This window comes from Leucoraja erinacea, chromosome 5 (assembly GCF_028641065.1).
Source record: "Leucoraja erinacea ecotype New England chromosome 5, Leri_hhj_1, whole genome shotgun sequence".
NCBI classification, from domain to species: domain Eukaryota; kingdom Metazoa; phylum Chordata; class Chondrichthyes; order Rajiformes; family Rajidae; genus Leucoraja; species Leucoraja erinaceus.
The window spans coordinates 93,552,113-93,575,175 of record NC_073381.1 but is presented as its reverse complement, the minus strand read 5'-3'; the positions used below and the strand labels follow the sequence as shown (position 1 = coordinate 93,575,175).

Sequence of the window (23,063 nt, the reverse complement as noted above, 5' to 3'; positions counted from 1 at the left end):
CCCCCACCACTCTCCCCCTCCCTCCACCCACTCTTCCCCCTCCTTCCCCACCCTCCTCCCTCCCTCTCTCCCCCCCTTCCCCCAACCCTCTCTCCAACCCCCCCTCCCCCACCCCTCTCTCATCACCCCCCCCCTCTCCCCCACCTCCCCCACCCCCTCTCCATCTCCCTCTCCATCCCTCTCTCCTCACCCCTCTCCCTCCTCCCCCTCTCCCCCCCTCTTCACCCCCATCTCCCTCCCACCCCCTTCCCCTCTCTCTTGCACCACTCTCGGCTACCCCTCTCCCACCCCCCCTACCCCTCTCCCCCCCCTTCCTGCCCTCCCTGTTCTCCTACCACTCCCCACTCTCCTCCCCCTCCCCCTCTCTCCCCCCTACCCCGCTCTCCTCTCCCTCCCAAATCTCTCCCGTTTCCTCCTCCTCCCCCCCTCTCCCCTCCCTCCCCTCTTCTCACCCTCCCCTCACCACGTCTCCCTCTCCCCCCCCTCCCCCCACCTGTGTGTTTGGGGGGTGGTTAGTGTGAGTGTGATGCCGCAGCCCCCTATCCCCCGCCCCCACCACCCCACAAACGCGCGCTGGGGAAAACAGACCCAACGGGTCTGCACTTGGTCTAGTAGTAAATTAAAAATCATCCTCTAAAGCCGCGAAGCCCGACAACAGGACGGATTTCATGTAGGGGACATGGCAAGGTAGGTTGTTTATTTTTACATTAAAAAGGGCTTCTTAAGATCCCTTTATACAAAATTTTATGTTGCGAGTAGCTGACTTGGGGGCCCATTCAATCCCGCAGTATCTTTCATGCCATATGGGCTTCAAATCCACCGCAATGACAGCGTTCCAAACCAGCGCGTTCCACAGAATCCCACACACAAGCTGATTTAAATGGCCATTAATTTACAGCAATTGAACACTAAATCCCTATAAATTAATGTCAATGAGATTTAAAAATCATGTTTTATTGTGAATTCTTGTGTGAACGTTCTTTGGACACAGGCTATTTAAAAATGTTAATCTTTCCTTAAGAAATGGATAGATGTTTCGATCTAGTAATTGAATTTTGGAATTAGCTACAATTGGGTAACTAACTAATTATATGCTTTAATTTCAGGTCATCCAAGTAAGATTGTTTAATATTTGTTTCAGAATGCTTCAATCTATAATAACTGAAAATTTATTTCAGTTCTCTTAATTTTTAATAAAGTTATGGGCTTTAGACTGTTCTTGATCACAGCTTTTGCGTTTTAAGAACAATTTCCGAGTATAAAAATGGCCATAACCTTTTTCATACTGAAGTTATGAAAGTAAATTATGTGTCAAATTAAACTTCTTTTTATGCTTTATCTGATGGGATAAATTGCAGACTTGATTTTTAAAATCTCAAAATTTTGTAACATTGCTAAATAATGCTCTTTTGGAAACCAACTCAAACTGCTAAAACATCATACATCTCCAAGGCTCTGGTGTGGATAATCAGATGAGATGGAAACAGAGAAACTGGGAGAATGGCATGGAATCCTTACAGGAATTAGCGTGGAAGGATGTGCAACTGAGATAGCTGGTAACTAACCTATCACCTGAGAGGTCAAGAAAAGGAACCTTGTCAGATATGGACCCTGTAAAAAGGAAAGCAGAAATTAGCTGCAGGGGAAGTGAAATTTAAAATCAATGCAAATACAGAGAGCAGCGCCATTGACGTCATCAGTGTAACAGAAAAGCATGAAGAGGGGGCCCTGAATAGGTCTAAAACAAGGACTGTTCCATGTATCCATCTTGGGGTAAGCCTCCTTACTTTCTATTACTTATGGTAATTTGCATAGATCCAGGAGAGCAAGTGACACAGAGGGAAATCAGGGAACCAGAGTTCAGGCGATGGGATGGCTCAAAATATCAGGTATGATTTTGTGGGATCTCCACTATTCTAATTTAGGTAGAAATTCAACACAATGTCTTTCAGTCTCTGCTGATTTGCACCTGCTGGTTGTTTTCCATTTGGCTGCACATCCATTTTCCTCCAAAACTGTTGTTTCAAATGTAAAACCCAATCATGAAAGCAGCATTTTCAAACCACCACACCGTTCGGTGTGGCCGATTAGGAAAAGGGGAGATGCAACGAGACCTGGGTGTCTTGGTACACCAGTCATTGAAAGTAGGAATGCAGGTGCAGCAGGCAGTGAAGAAAGAAAATGGTATGTTAGCATTCATAGCAAAAAGATTTGAGTAAGAGAGGAGGGAGGTTCTACTGCAGTTGTACAGGGTCTTGGTGAGACCACACCTGGAGTATTGCGTACAGTTTTGGTCTCCCAATCTGAGGAAAGACATTCTTGCCATAGAGGAAGTACAAAGAAGGTTCACCAGACTGATTCCTGGGATGGCAGGAATTTCATATGAAGAAAGACTGGATAGACTCGGCTTGTACACGCTAGAATTCAGAAGATTGAGGGGGGATCTTATAGAAACTTACAAAATTCTTAAGGGGTTGGACAGGCTAGATGCAGGAAGATTATTCCCAATGTTGGGGAAGTCCAGAACTAGGAGTCACAGCTTAAGGATAAGAGGGAAGTCTTTTAGGACTGAGATGAGAAAATCATTTTTTACACAGAGTGGTGAATCTGTGGAATTCTCTGCCACAGAAGGTAGTTGAGGCCAGTTCATTGGCTATATTTAAGAGGGAGTTAGATGTGGCCCTTGTGGCTAAAGGGATCAGGGGGTATGGAGAGAAGGCAGGGATGGGATACTGAGCTGGATGATCAGCCATGATCATATCGAATGACGGTACAGGCTCGAAGGGCCAAATGGCCTACTGCACCTATTTTCTATGTTTCTATGTTTCTATGTTCATACCCTATTCTCCGGGCCATTACCTTATATTTAATTTGTGTTAACTCATAGTAAAGGTTACTGATGTCTTTCTCCAGGTCCGCACTGAATTTTTTGATGTTGCTGTCTTTTAAGGCTTCAAAGTAGAGGAGGTTGGATTTCAGGCTGTGGAAGCTGGGGACCAGGATTTGATAGAGGGCAAATTCCTCAGGAGGGATGGGGACATCATACTCATTGGCAATACCATACATCTGAGTCAGAGTTTGAAAGTCTCTCTCCAATCTGGGCATTTCCACCTCCATTTGAGAAAGGAATATCAGGTGTTCTCCAAACAGATCAATGGTTTCTGGTTCCTTGCTGAGCTTCTGCTGAGCTTCTTCAATTATCTAAAAATTAAAAAAATAATAATGTTGAGCTCATGCATTCACACACAGTTCTCAAAGCCTTGTGAAAGAAAACTTTGCAAATAAGTGGACTATCACACGCTTGGTCCAGAGATTCTGTCTATTCACATACTCATCCATATATAGTAAATCCCCGTTATAACGGACCATAGGTGAGGGAATGGTGTCCATTATTGCAGATAATCTGTTGTAATTGAGTACGATGTTTACCTGCTGGTTTGTGGGTTAATTATATGTAGCAGAAACAAATAATTGCAGATGATACATAATGAGACACAAAGTGCTGGAGTAACTCAGCGGGTCAGGCCACAGCGCTTGGGAGCTTGGATAGGTGACATAGATAGGACCCTTCCTCAGCCTGATTTAGTCTGTTGAGTTGCTCCAGCACTTTGTGTAGTTTCATTGTAAAACTAGGTGGAAATGCCGCAGGTCTGCACCAGAGAGCTCTTCTTCACCCACCGCATGGTCCGCAAGCCTCAATGGACAGGGCTTTCTTCAGACCGATGCCAACGACATTCTGTGCGTCTTCGTCAGTGGCGGCGGTCTGAAGAAAGAGCTGTCTCCAAGGGCTACAATGTGAGCTGCAAAGAATCAAAGCTCAGAAACAGGCCATTTGACACAAATCAACGTCCTACCCTCATCGATCACCTTTGTCACCTCACCAATACTCGATTATAATCAAGACATGGCTTGCCAGATACAAAGCCATAATGACTGTTCTTAATTAGCCCATTCTCTTCCAAATGCAGCACAGTGGTGCAGTGGTAGAGTTGCTATCTTGCAGTGCCAGAGACCCGGGTGTGATCCTGACTATGGGTGTTGTCTATATAGATTTTGTACATCCTCCCTGTGACCGCCTGGGTTTTCTGCAGGTGCTCCAGTTTCCTCCAGCATGCCAAAGACATGCAGGTTTGTAGTAAATTGTAGTAAATGGCTTCAGTAAATTGCCCCTAGTGTGCAGGGTGTGAAACTGAGATAACATAGAACTAGTGCATGGGTGATTGCTGATGATGAAAGAATGGATCGACTGGGCCTGTATTTACTGGAATTTAGAAGGATGAGAGGTGATCTTATAAAAACATAACCTTCTTAAGGGATTGGACAGGTTAGATGCAGGAAAAATGTTCCCGATGTTGGGGGAGTCCAGAACCAGGGGTCACAGTTTAAGAATAAGGGGTAGGCCATTTAGGACTGAGATGAGGAAAAACTTTTTCACCCAGGGAGTTGTGAATCTCTGGAATTCTCTGCCACAGAAGGCAGTGGAGGCCAATTCACTGGATTGTTAGAGAGAGTTTTTATAGCTCTTAGGGCTAATGGAATCAAGGGATATGGGGAGAAAGCAGGTGCTGATTTTTTGGCATGTCCAGCCATGATCATATTGAATAACGGTGCTGGCTTGAAGGGCCAAATGGCCTACTCCTGAACCTATTTTCTCTGATTCTATGTTTCTATCTTCTTATCGAGCCTACACACAAGATTGGAAGTTGTTCAGCTAGAGCACAACACACTTATTGGCACCTGCGTACAATGGTCTGTCTTGCATTTCTTATGCATGGTGGTGGAAAGATTGATGGAAACAGGGCCGCGATGTGAACGCTCTTTCCTTGACTCCCATGTTTCTATGATTGGCTTGGACTCAGTGGGCTGGGTTCACCAGCCTGGTTCCACACCAAGATTGCTGGGGGTCACGGACTCTGAGGAAGACATCAAAGTATACTGTAGGATATAGATCAGCTACTGAAAAAGGCGGGGAAATTGCAGATTGAGTTTAAACCAAGTAAGTAGGAATTATTGCACTTTGGGAAGTTGAATATTAGGGGGAAATATACAATTAATGCCATGACCCTTAACAGCATTGATGTACTTGCGGAGGGAGCTCAGGGCCCAGGACCGTAACTCTCTGAAAATGGCAACACGAGTAGACAGTGGTAAAGAAGGCATATGGTATGCTTGCCTTTATTGGTCAATGCATTGAATATAAGAGTCAGGAAGTCATGATGCAGCTTTGTACGACTTTGATTAGGCCGCATGTGGGTACTACATGTGGTTCAAGTCGCCCCATTAAGGAAGGACGTAGAGGCTTTAGAAACGGTGCAAAGGAGGAAAGGAGGTTTACCAGAATGATAGAAACACAAGGAACTGCAGACGCTTATTTACAAAGAAAAAGACACAAAGTGCTGGAGTAACTCAGCGGATCAGTCTGGAGAACATAGATAGGCAACCTTGCGTCTTTTAATTTACCAGAATAATGCATGGATTAGAGGGTAATAGCTAAAGGTTGACAACAGACAATAGACAATAGGTGCAGGAGTAGGACATCCAACCTTTTGAGCCAGCACTGCCTTTCAATGTGATCATGGCTGATCATCCTCAATCAGTACACCATTCCTGCCTTCTCCCCATATCCCCTGACTCTGGTATCTTTAAGAGCCCTATCTAGCTCTCTCTTCAAAGTATCCAGAGAACCGGCCTCCACCACCCTGTGAGGTAGAGAATTCCACACTCACAACTCTCTGTGTGAAAAAGTGGTTCCTCATATCCGTTCTAAATGGCTTACCCCTTATTCTTAAACAGTGGCCCCTGGTTCTGGACTCCCCCAACATCGGGAACATGTTTCCTGCTTCTAGCGTGTCCAAACCCTTAATAATCTTATATGTTTCAATAAGATACCCTCTCATCCTTCTAAACTCCAGAGTGTACAATACAAGCCCAGCCGCTCCATTCTTTCTGCATATGACAGTCCTGCCATCCTGGGAATTAACTTTATAAACCTACGCTGCACTCTCTCAATAGCAAGACTGTCCATCCTCAAATTAGGGGACCAAAACTGCACACAATACTCTAGGTGTGGTCTCACTAGGGCCCTATACAACTGCAGAAGGACCTCTTTGCTGCTATACTCAACTCCTCTTGTTATGAAGGCCAACATGCCATTCGCTTCCTTCACTGCCTACTGCACCTGCATGTTTACTTTCATTGACTGATGAACAAGGACCCCCCAGATCCCGTTGTACTTTCCCTTTTCCCAACTTGACACCATTTAGATAATAATCTGCCTTCCTGTTTTTGCTACCAAAGTGGATAATCTCACAGTTATCCACATTAAACTACATCTGCCATGCATCTGCCCACTCACCCAACCTGTCCAAGTCACCCTGCATTCTCATAGCATCCTCCTCACAGTTCACACTGCCACCCAGCTTTGTGTCATCTGCAAATTTGCTAATGTTACTTTGAATCTCTTCATCTAAATCATTGATGTATATTTTAAATAGCTGCGGTCCCAGCACTGAGCCTTGCGGTACCCAATACCCTGTGCCCTAATTTTGCCCTATATGGGACCTTATCAAATGCTTTCTGGAAGTCCAGGTACACTACATTCACTGGCTCTCCCTTGTCCTTTTTCCTAGTTACATCAGACCTGGGTCGTTTTTTCTGGAACGTTGAAGGTTGTGAGGAAACCTTATTGAAATATGTAAAATTAGAGAGGCATAGATAAACAGTCAGAACCATTTTCCCAGGATGGAAATGCTAAATTATAGCACTCATAACTTTAAGGTAAGAGGGGCAAAGTTTAAAGGGGATGTGGTGGAGCTGGTGGTGGAGGCAGAAACAATAATGGCATTTAGAAGATTTTTTTATAGGTATGTAGATACACAGGGAGTGGAGGGATATAGTTTATGTGTATGCAGATAACAGTTGATCATGGCTTCTAGTTTGGCATAGACATTGTGGCCCAAAGGGCCTGTTCCTGTACTATACGTTTCTGTGCTCAATGCTCTTAGTGGACTGTTTTCCCTATTTGTGTAGGAAGGAACTACAGATGCTGGTTTAAACCAAAGATAGACACAACAAGCTGGAGTAACTCAGCGAGACAGGCTGCATCTCTAGAGAGAAGGAATGGGTGACATTTCATGTCGAGACCCTTCTTCAGACTGAAAGTCACGGCAAAGGGAAACAAGAGATATAGAAAATGATGTAGAGAGATAAAGAACAATAAACGAAAAATATGCCAAAAACTTTTTTTGCAGGTACGTAGTTGCTTGATAGTGCCATCACAAGTGGACAGGGTGGTCAAGAAGGATTTTGGCATATTTGCCTTCATCAATCAGTACAAGACGTTGGTGAGGCCAGATTTGGAGGATCGTGTTCAGTTTTGGTCTCCCTGCGATAGGGAAGATGTTAAGCTGGAAGGAGTGCAGAGAAAATCTACGCTGACAGGACTTGAGGGCCTGAGCTAGAGGGAGAGGTTGAGCAGGCTGTGACCTTATTCCTTGGAGCACAGGATGAGGGGTGATTTTACAGAGTTGTATAAGATCATGATGGGAATAGATAGGGTAGATGAACACGTAGATGAGTTGGGAATTACCAGAGGACATAGGTTTAAGGCAAGAAGGGAAATTTAATAGGAACCTGAGTGGCAACTTTTTCAAACAGAAACAGTGGGTATATAGAACAGGCTGCCAGAGGAGGTCGTTGAGGCAGGTACTATAACAACATTTAAGAGACATTTGAACAGGTGTGTGGATAGAAAAAGTTTAGAGGGATATGAGGCAAACATAGACAGATAAGACAGATGTAGATTTGGCATTTTGGTCGGCATGAGCAGTTGATTCGAAGAACTTTGTCCCACTGTGACCAGGACCATACCCAATTCCATGAACAGGTTGATGGCTGCTGTTCTATGACATCCAGGTACCCTCCGATCAAGAAAAGGATGAATCAGTGTCGCTGATTATCATGGTCTACGGGAAAATGCAAGCATATAGGCCTGCCAGAGTCCCAGTGTCCACACAGAGAGCTTACCCTGCAGGTCTCTGACAACAGTGATCTGAACCTTAACAATGGTGACACGCTAATAAATTGCAAGAGAGGAAAACAAGCACATACTCACATTTAGCAGCCCAGCAGTTTTCTTGTAAGCAGTCGTCTTCAGGTGATTGTGCATTGCATTGATCACTGCTTCCAAATAGGGCAGACATTCTGCCTGGTACTGTTCGCTTACCACCTTCACCAAACGGACCCGTCGTTCCACAGTCATGTTCCTTACGTCCATAATGTGTTCAGTGTACACCTCTAACATGCTCCTGAATTCCAATGGGCTCCACACCTGCTGATTTAATGAAGCCTCAAGGTCCAGCTCCATGGCCTGATCCACCATGACACAGTATTGCACAAACATTTTACTGAACTGTGTTACTTCCATCATGGTGTCACTTATCAAATTTTGCAGCTCCGTAAGCTAGAAGCCAAGGATAAATATGTTACAATTGGTACATCAGGTCTCACTTCAGCCTCCGACACTCCAGAGAAAACAATACAAGTGTTTCCGACCTCTCCTTATGCTAATACCCTATAATCTAGGCAGTATCCTCTCCAAAGCATTCAGAACTGTAGACAATACTCCAAACAAGGCCAAAACAGTCCTATAAAGATTCAAACTTAGATTCAATGCCCTGACCGATGAAGGCAAACATACCACTCTTATTTACTTGTGTTGTCACTTTTAGAGAGTTATGGACCTCGGTACACCAATGCTGGTAATTCACCCTACATTTGACCTCCCAAAATTCAATACCTCACACTTGCTCGGATTAATCTTAATATGCCATATCTTTGCCCAGTTTTGTTGCTGACCTCTATCCAACTGTATACTTTGGGAGCCTTCATAGAAATTACAGCACAGGAATAGCCCCTTCAGTCCACTATGCACTAGTGCAATAGATTATCTGTACATTTTTATTTAATTTGTCAATTCTCTTTATAAAATGCCACAAACTCAACCAAATTAAAAATCACTCAGATAATTTCTGATGGGCTGACGCCCAACCTACTTGTTGTTGGTAGACTGGATCTTGACCAAAGAGTATATTGGAGTCGAGTGATAGTTGCTTTGTCCTCTTTGCTTCCAGTTCCCGATCATCAGAGAGCTTCAGTTCGTACACAGACGGCGAGTTAAACATAGACAAGCGGGGCTCATCGGTAAAGGCAACCAGCTTGGCTAAAATGGCAATGGTTGATTTCACATCAGTGGTTTATTGATGAGGGAATGATAAAAACTTTACACGTAGAGAGATACTAAACATGCTGTTTCTCATGAACTCTCATTCTCTGGAACATTGGAGGTTGAGGGGAGATTCATTAGAAGTACATACAATTATGAGAGTCAGAACGTTTATCGCAAGTGGAAATGTCCAACACTAGAGGGCATAGCTATAAGGTGAGAGGGGGCACAACTAGAGAGCTGTCCCGATCTACCTCATTGAAGACCCTCGGACTATCTTTAAACGGACTTTACTGGACTTTACCTTTCACTAAAGGGCCTGTCCCACGAGCATGCGACTACATGCGGCAAGTGCGACCAAACCGGAAGCGGGGGCCGCACGGAGGTTAAGTGATCCACATACAGGGCCGGTCCCACGAGCATGTGACTTCATGCGGCGAGCGTGACCAAACCAGAAGCGGGGGTCGCGCGGAGGCCGTGTGAGTGACATGAAGTTCGAGCGAAGTCCACGGGACGTTCGCGAGTGACGTACGGCGCCAAGATGCTGCGTATGCCCGTCGAGGCGCTGCGTACGGCGTCGAGTTGGCTGCAGGCCGGCAGGCCGTTACCGCGCGGAATTTCTGAACATTGTCAGTTTTTCGGAGCCCCGCGCGATGTTGGGACCAGCTCCGCACAACTCCATACGGCTCTGGCGATCGAAGTGGGACCGGCCCCGTGAGGCCGTACAGCCCAAGCAACCACGTTAGGTCGTGCTTGCCGCATGCAGTCCCATGCTCGTGGGACAGGCCCTTTAATGTTATTCCCTTCAACATGTATCTGTACATTATTGACAGCTCAATTGTAATCATTATAGTCTTTCTGCTGACTATTTTGCATGCACAAAAGTACACGTGACAATAAACTAAAATGTACACGCAGATGAGATCAATTTAACCTGCCATCATGTGCTGTACAGTTCTACGTTCTTTGTGCTGTCACAATAATATGAGAAAATAGAAGCAAATGTGGTTCATCAGACCTTTCCAGCCTACCATTTAATATGATAACAGCCTATCTACCCTGGCCTTAACTCCTCATATGTGCAGTTTCTCCACCTATTCCTCGATCTATCAAATATTTATCTGCTTCCATTTCAAATGAAAATGGAAAGATCTAGCTTCCACACCCACCGGGGATTGATATGCCAGAGAGTCACCATCCATTACTGGAAGGAATTCTATGATATGATATGCCATTTATTGTCACTATACATGTACAGTGAAACTGAAAGCTGCTCGTACTCAGTGCATACATACAATTTAGCACAAAAAACAAGAAACAGAAAAAACAAAAAAACAGAAGGGAGATGGGGGGGGGGACATATATACATATATCATATATACAGATGGAAGTCCGTGTTGGGCGGTGTAGTCAGTGCATGTGTGAATTTGAATTTATGGTAGATATAATTCTCGGAAAGCAACTATTCCTGAGTCTGTTTGTCCTGGATTTGATGCACCTATAGCGCCTTCCAGAGGGCAGCAGGTCGAACAGTCCAAACGCAGGATGGGAGCTGTCTTTGATGATCTTCTTTGCCCTGCTAAGGCAGCGGGAGGTGTAGATGTCCATCAGGGAGGGGAGAGGGCAGCCAATGATCCTCTGCGCTGTCCTGGTTACCCTCTGAAGCCTCTCCCTGTCTGCCATGGTGCAGCTGCCATACCATGCTGTAATGCAGTATGTCAGCAGGCTCTCGATGGACGAGCGGTAGAAGGTCAGCAGCAGGTTAGAGTCCAGGTTGTGCTTCCTGAGGACCCTCAGGAAGTGCAGCCGCTGCTGAGCCTTCTTGATGATCGCTGTCGTGTTGTCCGTCCAGGAGATGTTAGCAGCGATATGGACACCGAGAAACCGGAAGGTGTTGACCCTCTCCACACACTCGCCGTTGATGTGTAGGGGGGCTAAGTCGGTGCTGTGCCTCCTGAAGTCGACAATGAGCTCTTTTGTTTTCCTGGTGTTCAGAGCCAGATTGTTTTCTGAGCACCAGGTTGTCAACTTCAGGACTTCCTCTCTGTAGGCTGCCTCGTCTCCCTTCGAAATAAGTCCGACCACAGTAGTGTCGTCAGCAAATTTGACGATGCGGTTGTTGTTGTGGGCCGGACTACAGTCGTAGGTGTAGAGACAGTATAAGAGGGGGCTTAGCACACAGCCCTGTGGGGAACCGGTACTCAACCTGCGAGTGGAGGAGAGGTGGGGGCCGAGTCTCACAGTCTGGGGCCGGTTGGTGAGGAAATCCTTTATCCAGGCACATGTGACAGTGGGGAGGCCGAGAGTGACCAGTTTACCTATGAGAATGTCCGGAATGATTGTATTAAAGGCTGAACTAAAATCCACAAAGAGCATCCGGACGTAGCTCTGCCCCTGCTCCAGATGGCTCAGCACAGAGTGGAGAGCTACGGTGATGGCGTCTTCTGTGGATCTGTTTTGGCGATAGGCGAATTGGTGGGGGTCGATTTCACTATGCCAGAGAGTCACCATCCATTACTGGAAGGAATTCTACTTGCCTAATTTGTAAATGACCAGCCCCTTATCATGTTGTTACATCCCCTTCATCGTGACTCTCCCACTAGTGAAAACATCGAAACATTCAGCCTGACAATCCTCCTTAGGATGTTATATTTTTGAATAAAGTCGCCTCCCATTCTTCTATACCCCAAGGTATAGTCCCAAGCTATTTAGTCAATGCTGGTAGGAAAACCCTCTCATCAGAGGAATTAGTCATAGAATCATTGCAACAACACAGCACAGAAACAGGCCCTTCAGCCCAACTCATCCAGAATGACCAAGATGCCTATCTAAGCTTGTTCCATTTGCCTACATTTGGCCTGCAACCCTCTAGAATCCTGATTGGTTGCATCAAGGTTGGGTCATTCCAACACATACGAACAGAGTTATATATATAGAATTCTAAACCCCAAATGGGGAGAAATTCATTACCATGGACATGCTTTCTAATTGTATCTTTGCACTAATCTCTTGTTTTTGCGCAGCTCTTTTCTTTCCACTGTCTTACATCATTGACATCAATGTGTCTGCCATGCTGCTGCAAGCAAGATTGTACCTGCTCCTGTTTAAGTCTTTTATACATTGTAATTGTACTAGTCGCTACCACTGTCTTTGGTATATCCTCACTGCACTCTGAATAACACGACCCTCGGATCTTTTTTAAATCTTTCCCCTCTCACCTTCACCTATGTTCTCTACTTTTAGACTTCCCTATTTTGGGAAAAAGATGAAGACCATTCACCTTCATCCATGCTTCTCATGGTTTTATAATGGTCACCCCTTCGTGTCCATCCCTGCTGAGAAAATAATCCCCGCTTATATAGTCCAGTCAGGCTGCCTCCAATATATTTTTTTTGTTTAGATATTATGAGCAAAATCTCTTTGCTCAGAAACATTCAGGATGATGATGGCAGCAGACGCAAGAAATCAACAGCGCTGGTAAGCAAGCTGGGGTCTTCTCTCCTGCACCCTCAAAGATGCTCTGAATGCTCTGTTGAATGCGATCAGTGCCCAAGGTACGGAGGCTGAACAGTGGCGACATGAAGCGAGGGATGGTACATTCGTGGATCAAGGCATCAGCGCTGATTAAGTGGATCACACGCTGCTTTAAGAAGCTGCGAGATTGGATTGGACAGGGCCTACAAGAGCTCAGAGCAATGCGGCACACCAACAACATTGCCTGGCCAGGCCGACCCTGCAACTCTGCCACTTTGCTGCCACCAGCAAAATGGGCCTTTATGGCCATGTTAAGATACCACTTTTTTTTAAACTTTGGATATGAATCATACAAAATGGCACTGGATATGTGGTGATTCTTGTGTGCTGCTCAATGTAATCTACTATTCCTACACTCTTGTACTTAACTATGATTGTGCCCGTGTATGGTAACATATTTACTAAACTGTATGCAAAAAAAATGGAATTTCACTGTACCTGGATACATACGAGTATCGTTGAACCATTGTATCGTTGAACCATTGTATCGTTGTCTTGCCATTATAAGTGTAAAATTGCATTAAAAGTCCCTAGGGTGTGTACAATAGTGTTAATGTGCTGGGATCGCTGGTTGGTGCAGTCTCGGTAGGCTGAAGGGCCTGTTTACTTACTGTATCTCTAAACTAAACTAAACAAAGGGAAGTGCCCAATTCACTTTCTTAACTGACAAATAAATTACCCGTTCACCATTCCCATGTGAGTACATATTCTGTGAATTAATTTAGCATTTGAAATGTCATTTTATGGTCATTGGTGCCTTACCAACAACCTCTTCCAGTAATCCGACCATGTTATGTATTTGTTCCAGCAGATCTTCTGAAGTAGGTACCAAGATGTATTGAGCACGCTTTTTATAGTCTGACCTGGAAGATAAAAACATGCATGGTACACAAATCCAATGTATTTTATTGGCTCATCAGAACCAAAAATAATCCAATAATACTATGCCAGAGCACTGGAGAAAGGGGGACGTTACTCCATTGTTAAAAAAGGATTGGTAAGTTACTGGAGGGGATTCTGAGATAAGGTATATGTATATTTGGAAAGACAGGGGTTGATTAGGGATAGTCAGCATGGCTTTGTGCATAGGAGATTGTGTCTCACGACTTCAATTAACTGGGAAGGTAGATGAGGGTAGGGTCATAGACATGGTCTCTATGGACTTCAAGCTTTGATAAGGTGGGTCTGGAAGGTTAGATCACATGGGATCCAGATAGAGCAAGCTAATTAGATAAATCATTGGCTTGGTGGAAAGAAGCAGAAGGTGATGGTGGAAGGTTGTTTAGTTTAGTTTTGTTTATATATACATCATGGAAACAGTTCTTTTAGCCCACCATATCAAAGCCGGTCACACTAGTTCTATGTTATCCCACTTTGTCACCCACCTCCTGCACACGAGGGGCAATTCTACAGAAGCCATTAAACCTATATCACAGCCAATGTGCCACAGCTGGTAGAGGTTTTATGGACTGAAGATCTATGACCAGGGCATTGAGTATAGAAATTGAATGTTATGTTGTATTGTACCAAATGTTAGTGAGGACACACTTGGAGTATCGTGTTCAGTTTTGGTAATCATAAATGATGCCGTTAAACTGGAGAGGGTGCAGAGAAGAAAAGATTTAGGAGGATGTTGCCTAGACTCAAGAGAATTAGTTATAGGGGAGGTTGGGCACGATGGGACTGTATTCCTCGGAATGTAGAAGATTGAGAGGTGGTCTTAGAGAGGCGTATAAAATCATGAGAGGCATTTGTTACGGTTAATATATAAAGCCTTTTTCCCCAGGGTTGAGGAATTAACAACATGAGGGCACAGGTTTAAGGTGAGCGAGGAAAGATTTTAAAAGAGATTGGGAGAGGTATATGGAAAGCTGCCATAGGAAGTGGTTAAGGCAGGTATTATAACAGCATGTAAGAGATACTTGGACAGAAACAGATAAGAAATAATTCAAGGGACAACTGTAAATAGGACAGGTGTAGATGGCATCGTGTTCGGGGTGGATGAGTTGGGCCTAAGAGTCCGTTTCCTCTCTGTATGACTCCATAGGTCTATCACTATGAATTATGTTTAACCAATATGATAGAACTCTTTGATGAGCTAACAGATAAAGTTAATAAGAGTTATGCAGTCGATGCATCGTCAGAAGGCTTTTGATAACAAGCCACATGACATATTAGCAAAACTGAAGCATGTGGTATAAAAGGGACACTGAAAGCAAATGGGAAAGGTTGGATGAGTAACAGACAACCCATCAATCACTGCTCATCTCTCACTGATCTATCTCATTAACAACCTCTGACCTTCCAACCCCTGATACTTAAATCTCCTCCTCCTCCTCTAAATGCCATTATCATGACCCACAAAACCCTCCAATTTGGGAACTCTTCAGCTGAATAATGCTACACATTTTTTAGATTAAAGATGCTTTATGAAGCAGTTATTTCCTTACCCATCGATGTCTTCCTGAATGTCAATGTCACTTTCTGTAAAAATAAACATATTCCAGGAACAAAGATTTGCATTGATTGTAAGTCACACGGCTCCTTACTAAATAATCTATTAATAGATTTTAAGCTTCTTTTTTGTGTTCGGTCAGTCAATGGTTAAAATAATCACATCAGCATAAACCCTCTCACAAAAACATACACGATCCAATCCACCGACCCTCAAGCACACATATATATACCTCAACACCAAAGCACACACATTTAAACCAAAACATGTGCACCCCATGACCAGCAAATACTCTCACAGTCTGTTAGACACCCTGCCAGACTAACACGCTTAACCAGATGTTCCCATATCAACACACACATCCGTAGCAACGCACATTCTTCCATATGCTCCAAGTAATGATCAAATCAATTCATTGAGAAATACAAACACACACATGGAAAAATCAACCAATATTTCAGAAGTCCTCTTCACCTATGGTACTCCTGGTCCGTTTTATGTTTTTACATTGGCTGAAATTGGTCTTTAGAGGTAATGGAAAGTGTAAAATGGTTAATAACCGGGAGATCCAGCAGGCCCTGGCGAAATGAGCCCAAGTTTCGGCAAAATGGTCACTTAGTCTACAACTGGTCTTGCTGGTGGCAAGGAGCCCACATCGGGAGCACCGAGTGAAGTAGTTGAGGTTATGCATGTGAACCTCTGTCTCACCTGGAAGAACTGCTGGAATCCTTGGATGGATGTGAGGGAAGAGGTGGAACGGAGGTCACGGGATCACATTGAAAGTGGCAGAAATGCCTGAGAATGATGTATAGGATGCATAGGCTGGTGGGGTGAATGGTAAGGACCAGGAGAACTCTATCTCTGTTCTGTCTTGTGGGAGGGGGATTGAGAACAGAACTATGAGATGCAGAGCAGAAGCGGATGAGCGAAAGAACTACAACCTCATAAACAATGTTTACTGGTGAAAGAGGTCATGGCAGATGTCCTAGAATGGAAAGCCTCATCTTGGCATCAGATACGGTGGAGACGGAGAAATTGAGAGCAGTGGAGGGCGTCTCTCCAAGAGGTAGGGTGAGAGGAGGCTCAGTCCAGATAACTGTGAGAATTGGTGAGTTTGTAGTAGACATCAGTTGATTGTCTGTCTTATAATGGAGATAGAGAGATCGAGAATGGGGGGGGGGGGGGGGGGGGGGGGGGGGGGGGGGGGGGGGGGGGGGGGGGGGTGTCAGTGATAGTCCGTGATGGCAGGGTGGAAGTTAGTGGTAAAGTTAATGAAATCAACAAGTTGTACACGGGTGCAGGTGGCAACCCCAATGCAGTTGTTTATGGAGCAGAGAAAACATTGGAGGGTGGTGTAACTGTAAATTTGGGGCCTATTTAACGAAGAAAGTGAGAGGAGTGAAACGGTAAGTTGAGGGTGAAGACAAGTTCCATCAGACAGAGGACAGTGTTAGTAGAGGGAAATCTATTGAGTCTCTGCGCAGGGAAAAACCCAAGGGCCTTGAGACCATCCTGGTGAGGAATGGAAGTGTAAAAGGACTGGACATCCATGGTAAAAATGTGGGCTTCAGAATTTAAAATTATTGAAGAGTTGAAGGACATGTGTGTTGTCTCAGATGTAGATCGGAAGTAAGTAAGTAAGTTTTATTTATATAGCACATTTTAAGTCTACTCGCATTGACACCAAAGTGCTTTACATAAAATGAATAATAAGCTTCCATACAAACAATAGAAAATGTTTAAAAAATAAATAAATAATGGACACAAACCATTATAGAGTTCAACACAAACGTCCCCCCACAGCAGAATAAAAAAATGTCATTGTGGGGAAAGGCGCCAGAAAGTTAGAAAGAAGGGACTAGACAAGTGGCTAAGATGCAATCAAGGTATTTGGAGATCAGTTCTGTGCGGCACGTGCAGGCAGAAACAATGGCTCTGTGAGGGTGGTTCGGTTTGTGGATTTTGGGAAGAAAAAGGAATCGGGCAGTACAAGGCTAAGATTGGAGGCTGTGGAGGGGAGATTGCCAGAGGTGACGAGATTGGTAATGAACTGGGAGATGATGGCCTGGTGTTCACATGTGGGATCATGGTCAAGAGGTAGATATAGGGAGGTGTCTGAGAGCTGGCACCTGGCCTCAGCACAGAGAGGTCAACCTGCCAGACTACAGTGGCACCTACCATGTTAGCGGGTTTGATAGCAATTTTTTGATTGTTACAGACTGAGCTGAGGGCTGTGGTTCAGAAGGGGTAAGATTGGAGTGAGTAAGGGGATTGGAGAATATTAGATGGTTGACGTTGTGACAGTACAGGTAGTTGGAAATAAAAGGTCCAGAGAAGGTTCGATGGCTGGAAGGAGGAGTCCACAAGGAGAAGTGATGGAGCCAGGAGAAGGGGTCGTCACTTGGAAGCAAGGACTCCTTGCCAGAGAAAAAGGCCCAAGCTCAACATCATGACAGGTTCAGAACTCGCTGTGGAGTGGTCTTAGGGTTACAAAGGTAAGGCCAATACTGAGGACTGATCATTCTGCATTGGAACGAGGAAGGTCTGATGGTATGTTGAAAACCCAACAGGGTTAGAGCTGGGGTTAAACAGGCTCTGATGAGGGCAGAGGGGAGGAGGGAGGCTTGGGGGGCATACCGTAGAGAAAACATGGGGGCAGTACAATGCAGACACATTGCTTTTGCCTCATCCTGCCCCACAGAACTCTCCTCCAAACAAGACATTTACTATAAACCGAGCAAATCCAACAATTATTTGGAATACACCTCCTCTGACCCTGTCTCTTACAAAGATGTCATACCATAGTGTGCCTCTAAACCTTTCCTATCCATGTTCCCTATGAAAGGTATTCTGAATATGGTTATAATTCCTGCCTCAACTAACTCATCTGGCAGCTGATTCCATATGCCCACCTTCCTCTTTGAAAATGATGCCCCTCAGATTCCTATTATATCTTTCCCCTCTCGCCTTATATCAATGTACTCTGGCACTTGATTCCCATACTTTGGGTAAAATACTTTGTGTATCTACACTATCCATTCCCCTTAAGATCTATACACCACTATAAAATCTCCCCTCATCCTTCTACGATCCAAGGAATACAATCCTTGCTTGTCCAACCTCTCAGGCCCACGTCCAGGCAACATCCTCTTCAATCTACTCTGCACTATTTCCAGCTCTACAACAACTTTCCTACAACAGGGTGACCAAAACATAACACAATACAGAAAATGAAGCTTAACCAGCTGTAGGTAATATAACACCACATCTACTATACTGAAACCTGATTGATAAAGGTCAATGTGCCAAAAGCCTTTTGACCACCTTATGTATCTCTGATGCCACTTTCAAGGAACTATGTACCAACACTCCTACATCCCTCTGCTCTGCAACACTCCCCAGAGCCGTGCCTTTTACTGTGAAAGCCCTGCCTTGGTTACAACACATTGTATTTATCTGCGTTAAACTTCATTAACCATTCCTCTGCCCATCTTGCCAAACTGATCAAGATCCTGCATTAACCTTTGATAACCATCTTCACTATCTACAATACAATTTTCTATCCAGTCAGCTAGCTCTCCCGGGATCCCATGCGATCTAACCTTCCAGAGGAGCCTGGTGGTATGGTGAAAACCGACTGGGTTAGATCTGGGGTCAAACTCGGGCTCTGATGAGGGCAGAGGGGAGGAGGGAGGCTTGGTGGGCATTTGACCTTGTCAAATGCCTTGCTGAAATCCATATGACAACGTGTACAGCTCTGCCCTCATCAACCTTTTTGGTTGCATCTTCAAAAAACTCCGATTAATGAGACACGATCTACCATTTTCAAAACCGTGCTGACTATCCTTAATCAGCCTTGTCCATCTAAATGCTTGTAAACTTTAGGTTAATAAAGCTTCTGTAAATTGTCCCTAGTGTGCAGGACAGAAGCAGTGTATGGTTGATCGCTGGTCAGCATGGACTCAGTGGGCCAAAGGGCCTGTTTCCATGCTGTATCACTAAACTAAACTAAACTAACCACGGTGTGACTGCAGTGCACACTCCTATGGCATTCGAGCTATTGGTTGAACGTAAAAGCAGTACTTAAGTTTTTCAGAAATTAAGTTGTACCTGTGGTGTCCAGGAGAGAGCACTCCATTTCCCTAGACACATTGGAAAGCTCTAGCGGGTCATAGGATAATTTGGATTTTATCATACACATGTTATTTTTGGCTCGGCATTTGGCCTTTGTGCTGTCTCGGGGATGAATTATATATTTAGATGGAATGTCGAGTATCAAATTTACAATGAACGTTGGTGCCAAATTCACCATCTTTGTATGTTCTTTAGCATCCTGGAGTACCTGCAGAATAAAGATAATTGACACATGCATTGAGCAAATTAGCGCCACGTAACATGTTTGACATCTAGGAAGACACTAAAAATTTACATATTTAGTATTCATTTGACCCGTAAACAGTGGATTTTATTGATGGTCGCCTCAGGGCAGAAGCAATTTTTTGTGGAAGAGTAAACTTTGTTGAAAAAAGCAAGACATAGACCAACAATACGTTTACTCTGCCAAGGAACATAAAGTTTGCCCGACTGTTAAACTTGGGCATTGTGCAGGAATTAAAATTTACTAGTTTTAGTGTACGCATTAGTGTCAAACTTCATTTTGCACACTTTATTCGATGATTATTCCAAGTGCTGGTGGGTGTTATGCCCTTGTGTTACCCACTGTTGAAGCCACCAAAGACCATGGAATTGAAAGATACATATTAAGGTAGCATAAAATTGAATAATGAAACTTTAGATTGGTTGGTAGGTATTACCACAATGTCTAAAAACAGGAGTAGTACAGCAGCATCTAAAAAGCCACCTTATTTTGCATACTTCCAAAAAAAAAATCTGACTAAAAGAACAATTTGAGTTTAGTTTACAGATACAGCGTGGAAACAGGTTCTTCGGCCCATCAAGTCTGTGCTGGCCATTGATTACCCATAGTTCTATGTTATCGCACTCTCTCATCCTACATACCAGGGGCAATTTACAGAAGCCAATTAACTTACAAACCTGCACGTCTTTGGAATGTGGGAGGAAACCCGAGCACCCGGAGAAAACCCATGTAGCCACAGGGATAATGTACAAACTCCGCATAGATGGCACCAGAGATCAGGATCGAACCCAGGTCTCTGGCGCTGTGAGGCAGCAGCTCTACCTCTGCGACACTGTGCCGCTCATGTATTTCGCAGGCCATGATGATATTAAGAATGCTATCAGGCATAGAACACATAGCCTTCAGGAAGCAGTGATTCATGTTCCTTATCCCCACTGTCACCCATACATTTCAGACGCCCATACTACAGCAGGCACCTCAAGACATGGGAATGTTACCACCAACACCGTTCCTGCAAAATCCTCCAAATTAAATAGGATTTTAAGTAGGAAACCAATAACATTCTCTCCCAGACTCGTAGCTTCAGCACTTAGCACTTAGTTACTCCACAGTTACAGTGGGCAGGCCACATCATACATATACTGTATCCAACACCATAACTTCCCAAACAGAGATAAAAGCCAAAAGCTTCCTTGAAGAAGTCCAACATCATCACTGGGAACCTTTGATCCATGACCACTCAAAGTGGAGAATGAATGTTTGGGACAGTATTTAACATCACAAGTTCGTGCATCATGAACATACGCAGTCAATGCCGAGTATTGGGAGGAGCGGACTATCAAGTAGCCTGTTGTCTGAGATTCTTCCACAGGACATTCTCTCCAAATCCATCCTGTAAAGGTTCTCAGGTCAAGTCCTCTCTTACTCAGCTAAATACCAATGCATACAGTCATAAAGTTGCTTAACCTTTCTAGGTATAAATAAGTGTTCCTCTTTACTGCTTCCAAAGCATTCATATCTGGAAGACAGTGTCCAGATATAGTGGTAATAATCCCCGACATAACTGAAGAAATACTTTTGCATTCCATTCCCCAACAATAGACAATAACATTCTGTTAGCTTTCCTAATTATTTGTCGTACCTGCACACATGTCTTTCACACATCAGGCACTAGGTCACCCAGATCCCTCTGCATTTCTGTGCTCTGTAATCCCTCACCATTTAAATGCCTGTTTTATAATTTTGGCCAAAACAAACATTTTACATTTTCCTGTATTGTACTCCATTTAGAATGGAATGCCTTTTATTGTCATTCAAACAAACAAAAGTTTTAACAAAATTTATTTCCCTCCAGTCATAACAGCAGAAGAAACACAAACAAAACTCGCAATTAACACATTTTCACACAAATATCCATCACAGTGAATCTTCAAACACCTCCTCACTGTGATGGAAGGCAAAAGTCTTATCTCTTCCATGTTATTCTCCTAACTTCCCAGCAAACTGCTGCGTCAAACTGCTGCGTCGAGGTGATCGAGGTTCTTGATGTTAAAGCCCCCAGCGGGCGATGGTAAGTCCCGCAGCCGATTAAGCAGCGCTGGGCGATGAAACGCCCTGCGACAGGCTGATTCAAACCCCGCGATTCGGGAGAGGTGAAGTTGCCGTTGTGGGAGCTCCCGAAAATCGGTCTCCTACCAGGGACCTGCGTGCTCCCGATGTTAACGTCCACAGGGGCCTGCGGCAGAAGCTCCGAAGTCGGGTCACAGCCACAGCGCCACCACAGCTGGCGAAGCCTCCGGAGTCAGACAGCTCCATAGGTCCACAGGCTTTGCGACCAGAGCCATCAAATCGATTCCAGTTGGAGGCCGCCAGCTCCACGATGTTAGTCCCCAACAAAACAAAGCCACGACAAGGAAAAGGTCGCGCCCCCATTCAAGGAAGAGATTTAAAAAAGTTAACCCTCACCCCCAACATATATACAACTAAAAATAAACCAAAACATACCCCCTAACAAGACACAAAAAAAAAAGACAAAAAGAAAAAAGACAAACGGACTGCAGGCGTGCAACAGCTGCTTAGGCAGCGCCGCCACTTCCGGAATTCACAGTATTGAGGAATTACATTCTCTGCCAGATCTCCTTCGCTCATGGCTTCACACATCCATGTACACTGCAGTATCAAAGCATTGCATGATCTTTTCATGGTCTTACCTGGTCTATATCCGATAAATCTTGGTTAGAAAGCTTGACAGGTTCCCTTTCAGTTGTGTCTGCTTCTTGCTGTGCTTTGTAGCTTTGAGCAGTAGTCTCTGCCAGAGTCCTCACATTATGTAGGCGTTTGTCCAAGTTTACCCTCATTTGATGTGTGAGTGTGCTGAAAGGAGAATTGCAACAGTTGTACATGCAGCTGGAGCCTTATGCAATTTGTACCCATGGAATCCGTATCTTGTAAAAAAACACCATCATTTTCCAAACAAAGCTTTAGAAGCAGAATCTGAATCTTTACTGCAGGAACATCCACTGTTTTTTGCTTAGATGTGTGGTAACAGTGTGTTGGAATATGTTGCCTTGGAGAAAGTCTTTTGTCACTGGAGTCCTGGTGCTGGTGATACAGTGGGTAAGTACAGTGGATAAACTTATAGCTGGGACTAACAATCCACAGATTAATTTGTCCTGCTCTGGCAGCAGTGGAATTTATTTTCAATTGCAAATGATTTGGAATTAAAAATTTAAGAAAGAATTAATGAATAGTGTTGACTTGTAAAAAACTCAACTGGTTCACTCACACCCTTCATTGAGAAAAGCTGCTATTCCAAACAGTCCTGTCCTATTGTGGCCAAGACCCAAACAATGAGTTTGGCTCTGAACTACCCTCAGAAAAGGAGGGCACAGCAAATTAAAAAGTTGTATTCTGACTCAGGCCGGGCAGCTTGTGTGAAAAATGTAATTTTGAAGAGCGTTCGTTAAAACCAT

The 23,063-nt window shown here is 44.3% G+C and overlaps 1 protein-coding gene across 1 annotated transcript in view; it reads right to left on the bottom strand.

Annotated features, from left to right (window-relative positions):
- The window catches only part of LOC129697686 (dynein axonemal heavy chain 6-like), a 415,092-nt gene that overhangs the window by 297,465 nt on the left and 94,564 nt on the right, over positions 1-23,063 (bottom strand). Inside the window, exons 12-18 of the mRNA XM_055636395.1 lie at positions 22,302-22,464; positions 19,323-19,554; positions 15,208-15,241; positions 13,520-13,620; positions 9,054-9,220; positions 8,114-8,461; positions 2,860-3,201 (exon numbers count right to left, since the gene is read on the bottom strand). Coding sequence (XP_055492370.1) covers positions 2,860-3,201; positions 8,114-8,461; positions 9,054-9,220; positions 13,520-13,620; positions 15,208-15,241; positions 19,323-19,554; positions 22,302-22,464 — 1,387 coding nt within the window. The remainder of the gene's footprint in view (positions 1-2,859; positions 3,202-8,113; positions 8,462-9,053; positions 9,221-13,519; positions 13,621-15,207; positions 15,242-19,322; positions 19,555-22,301; positions 22,465-23,063) is intronic.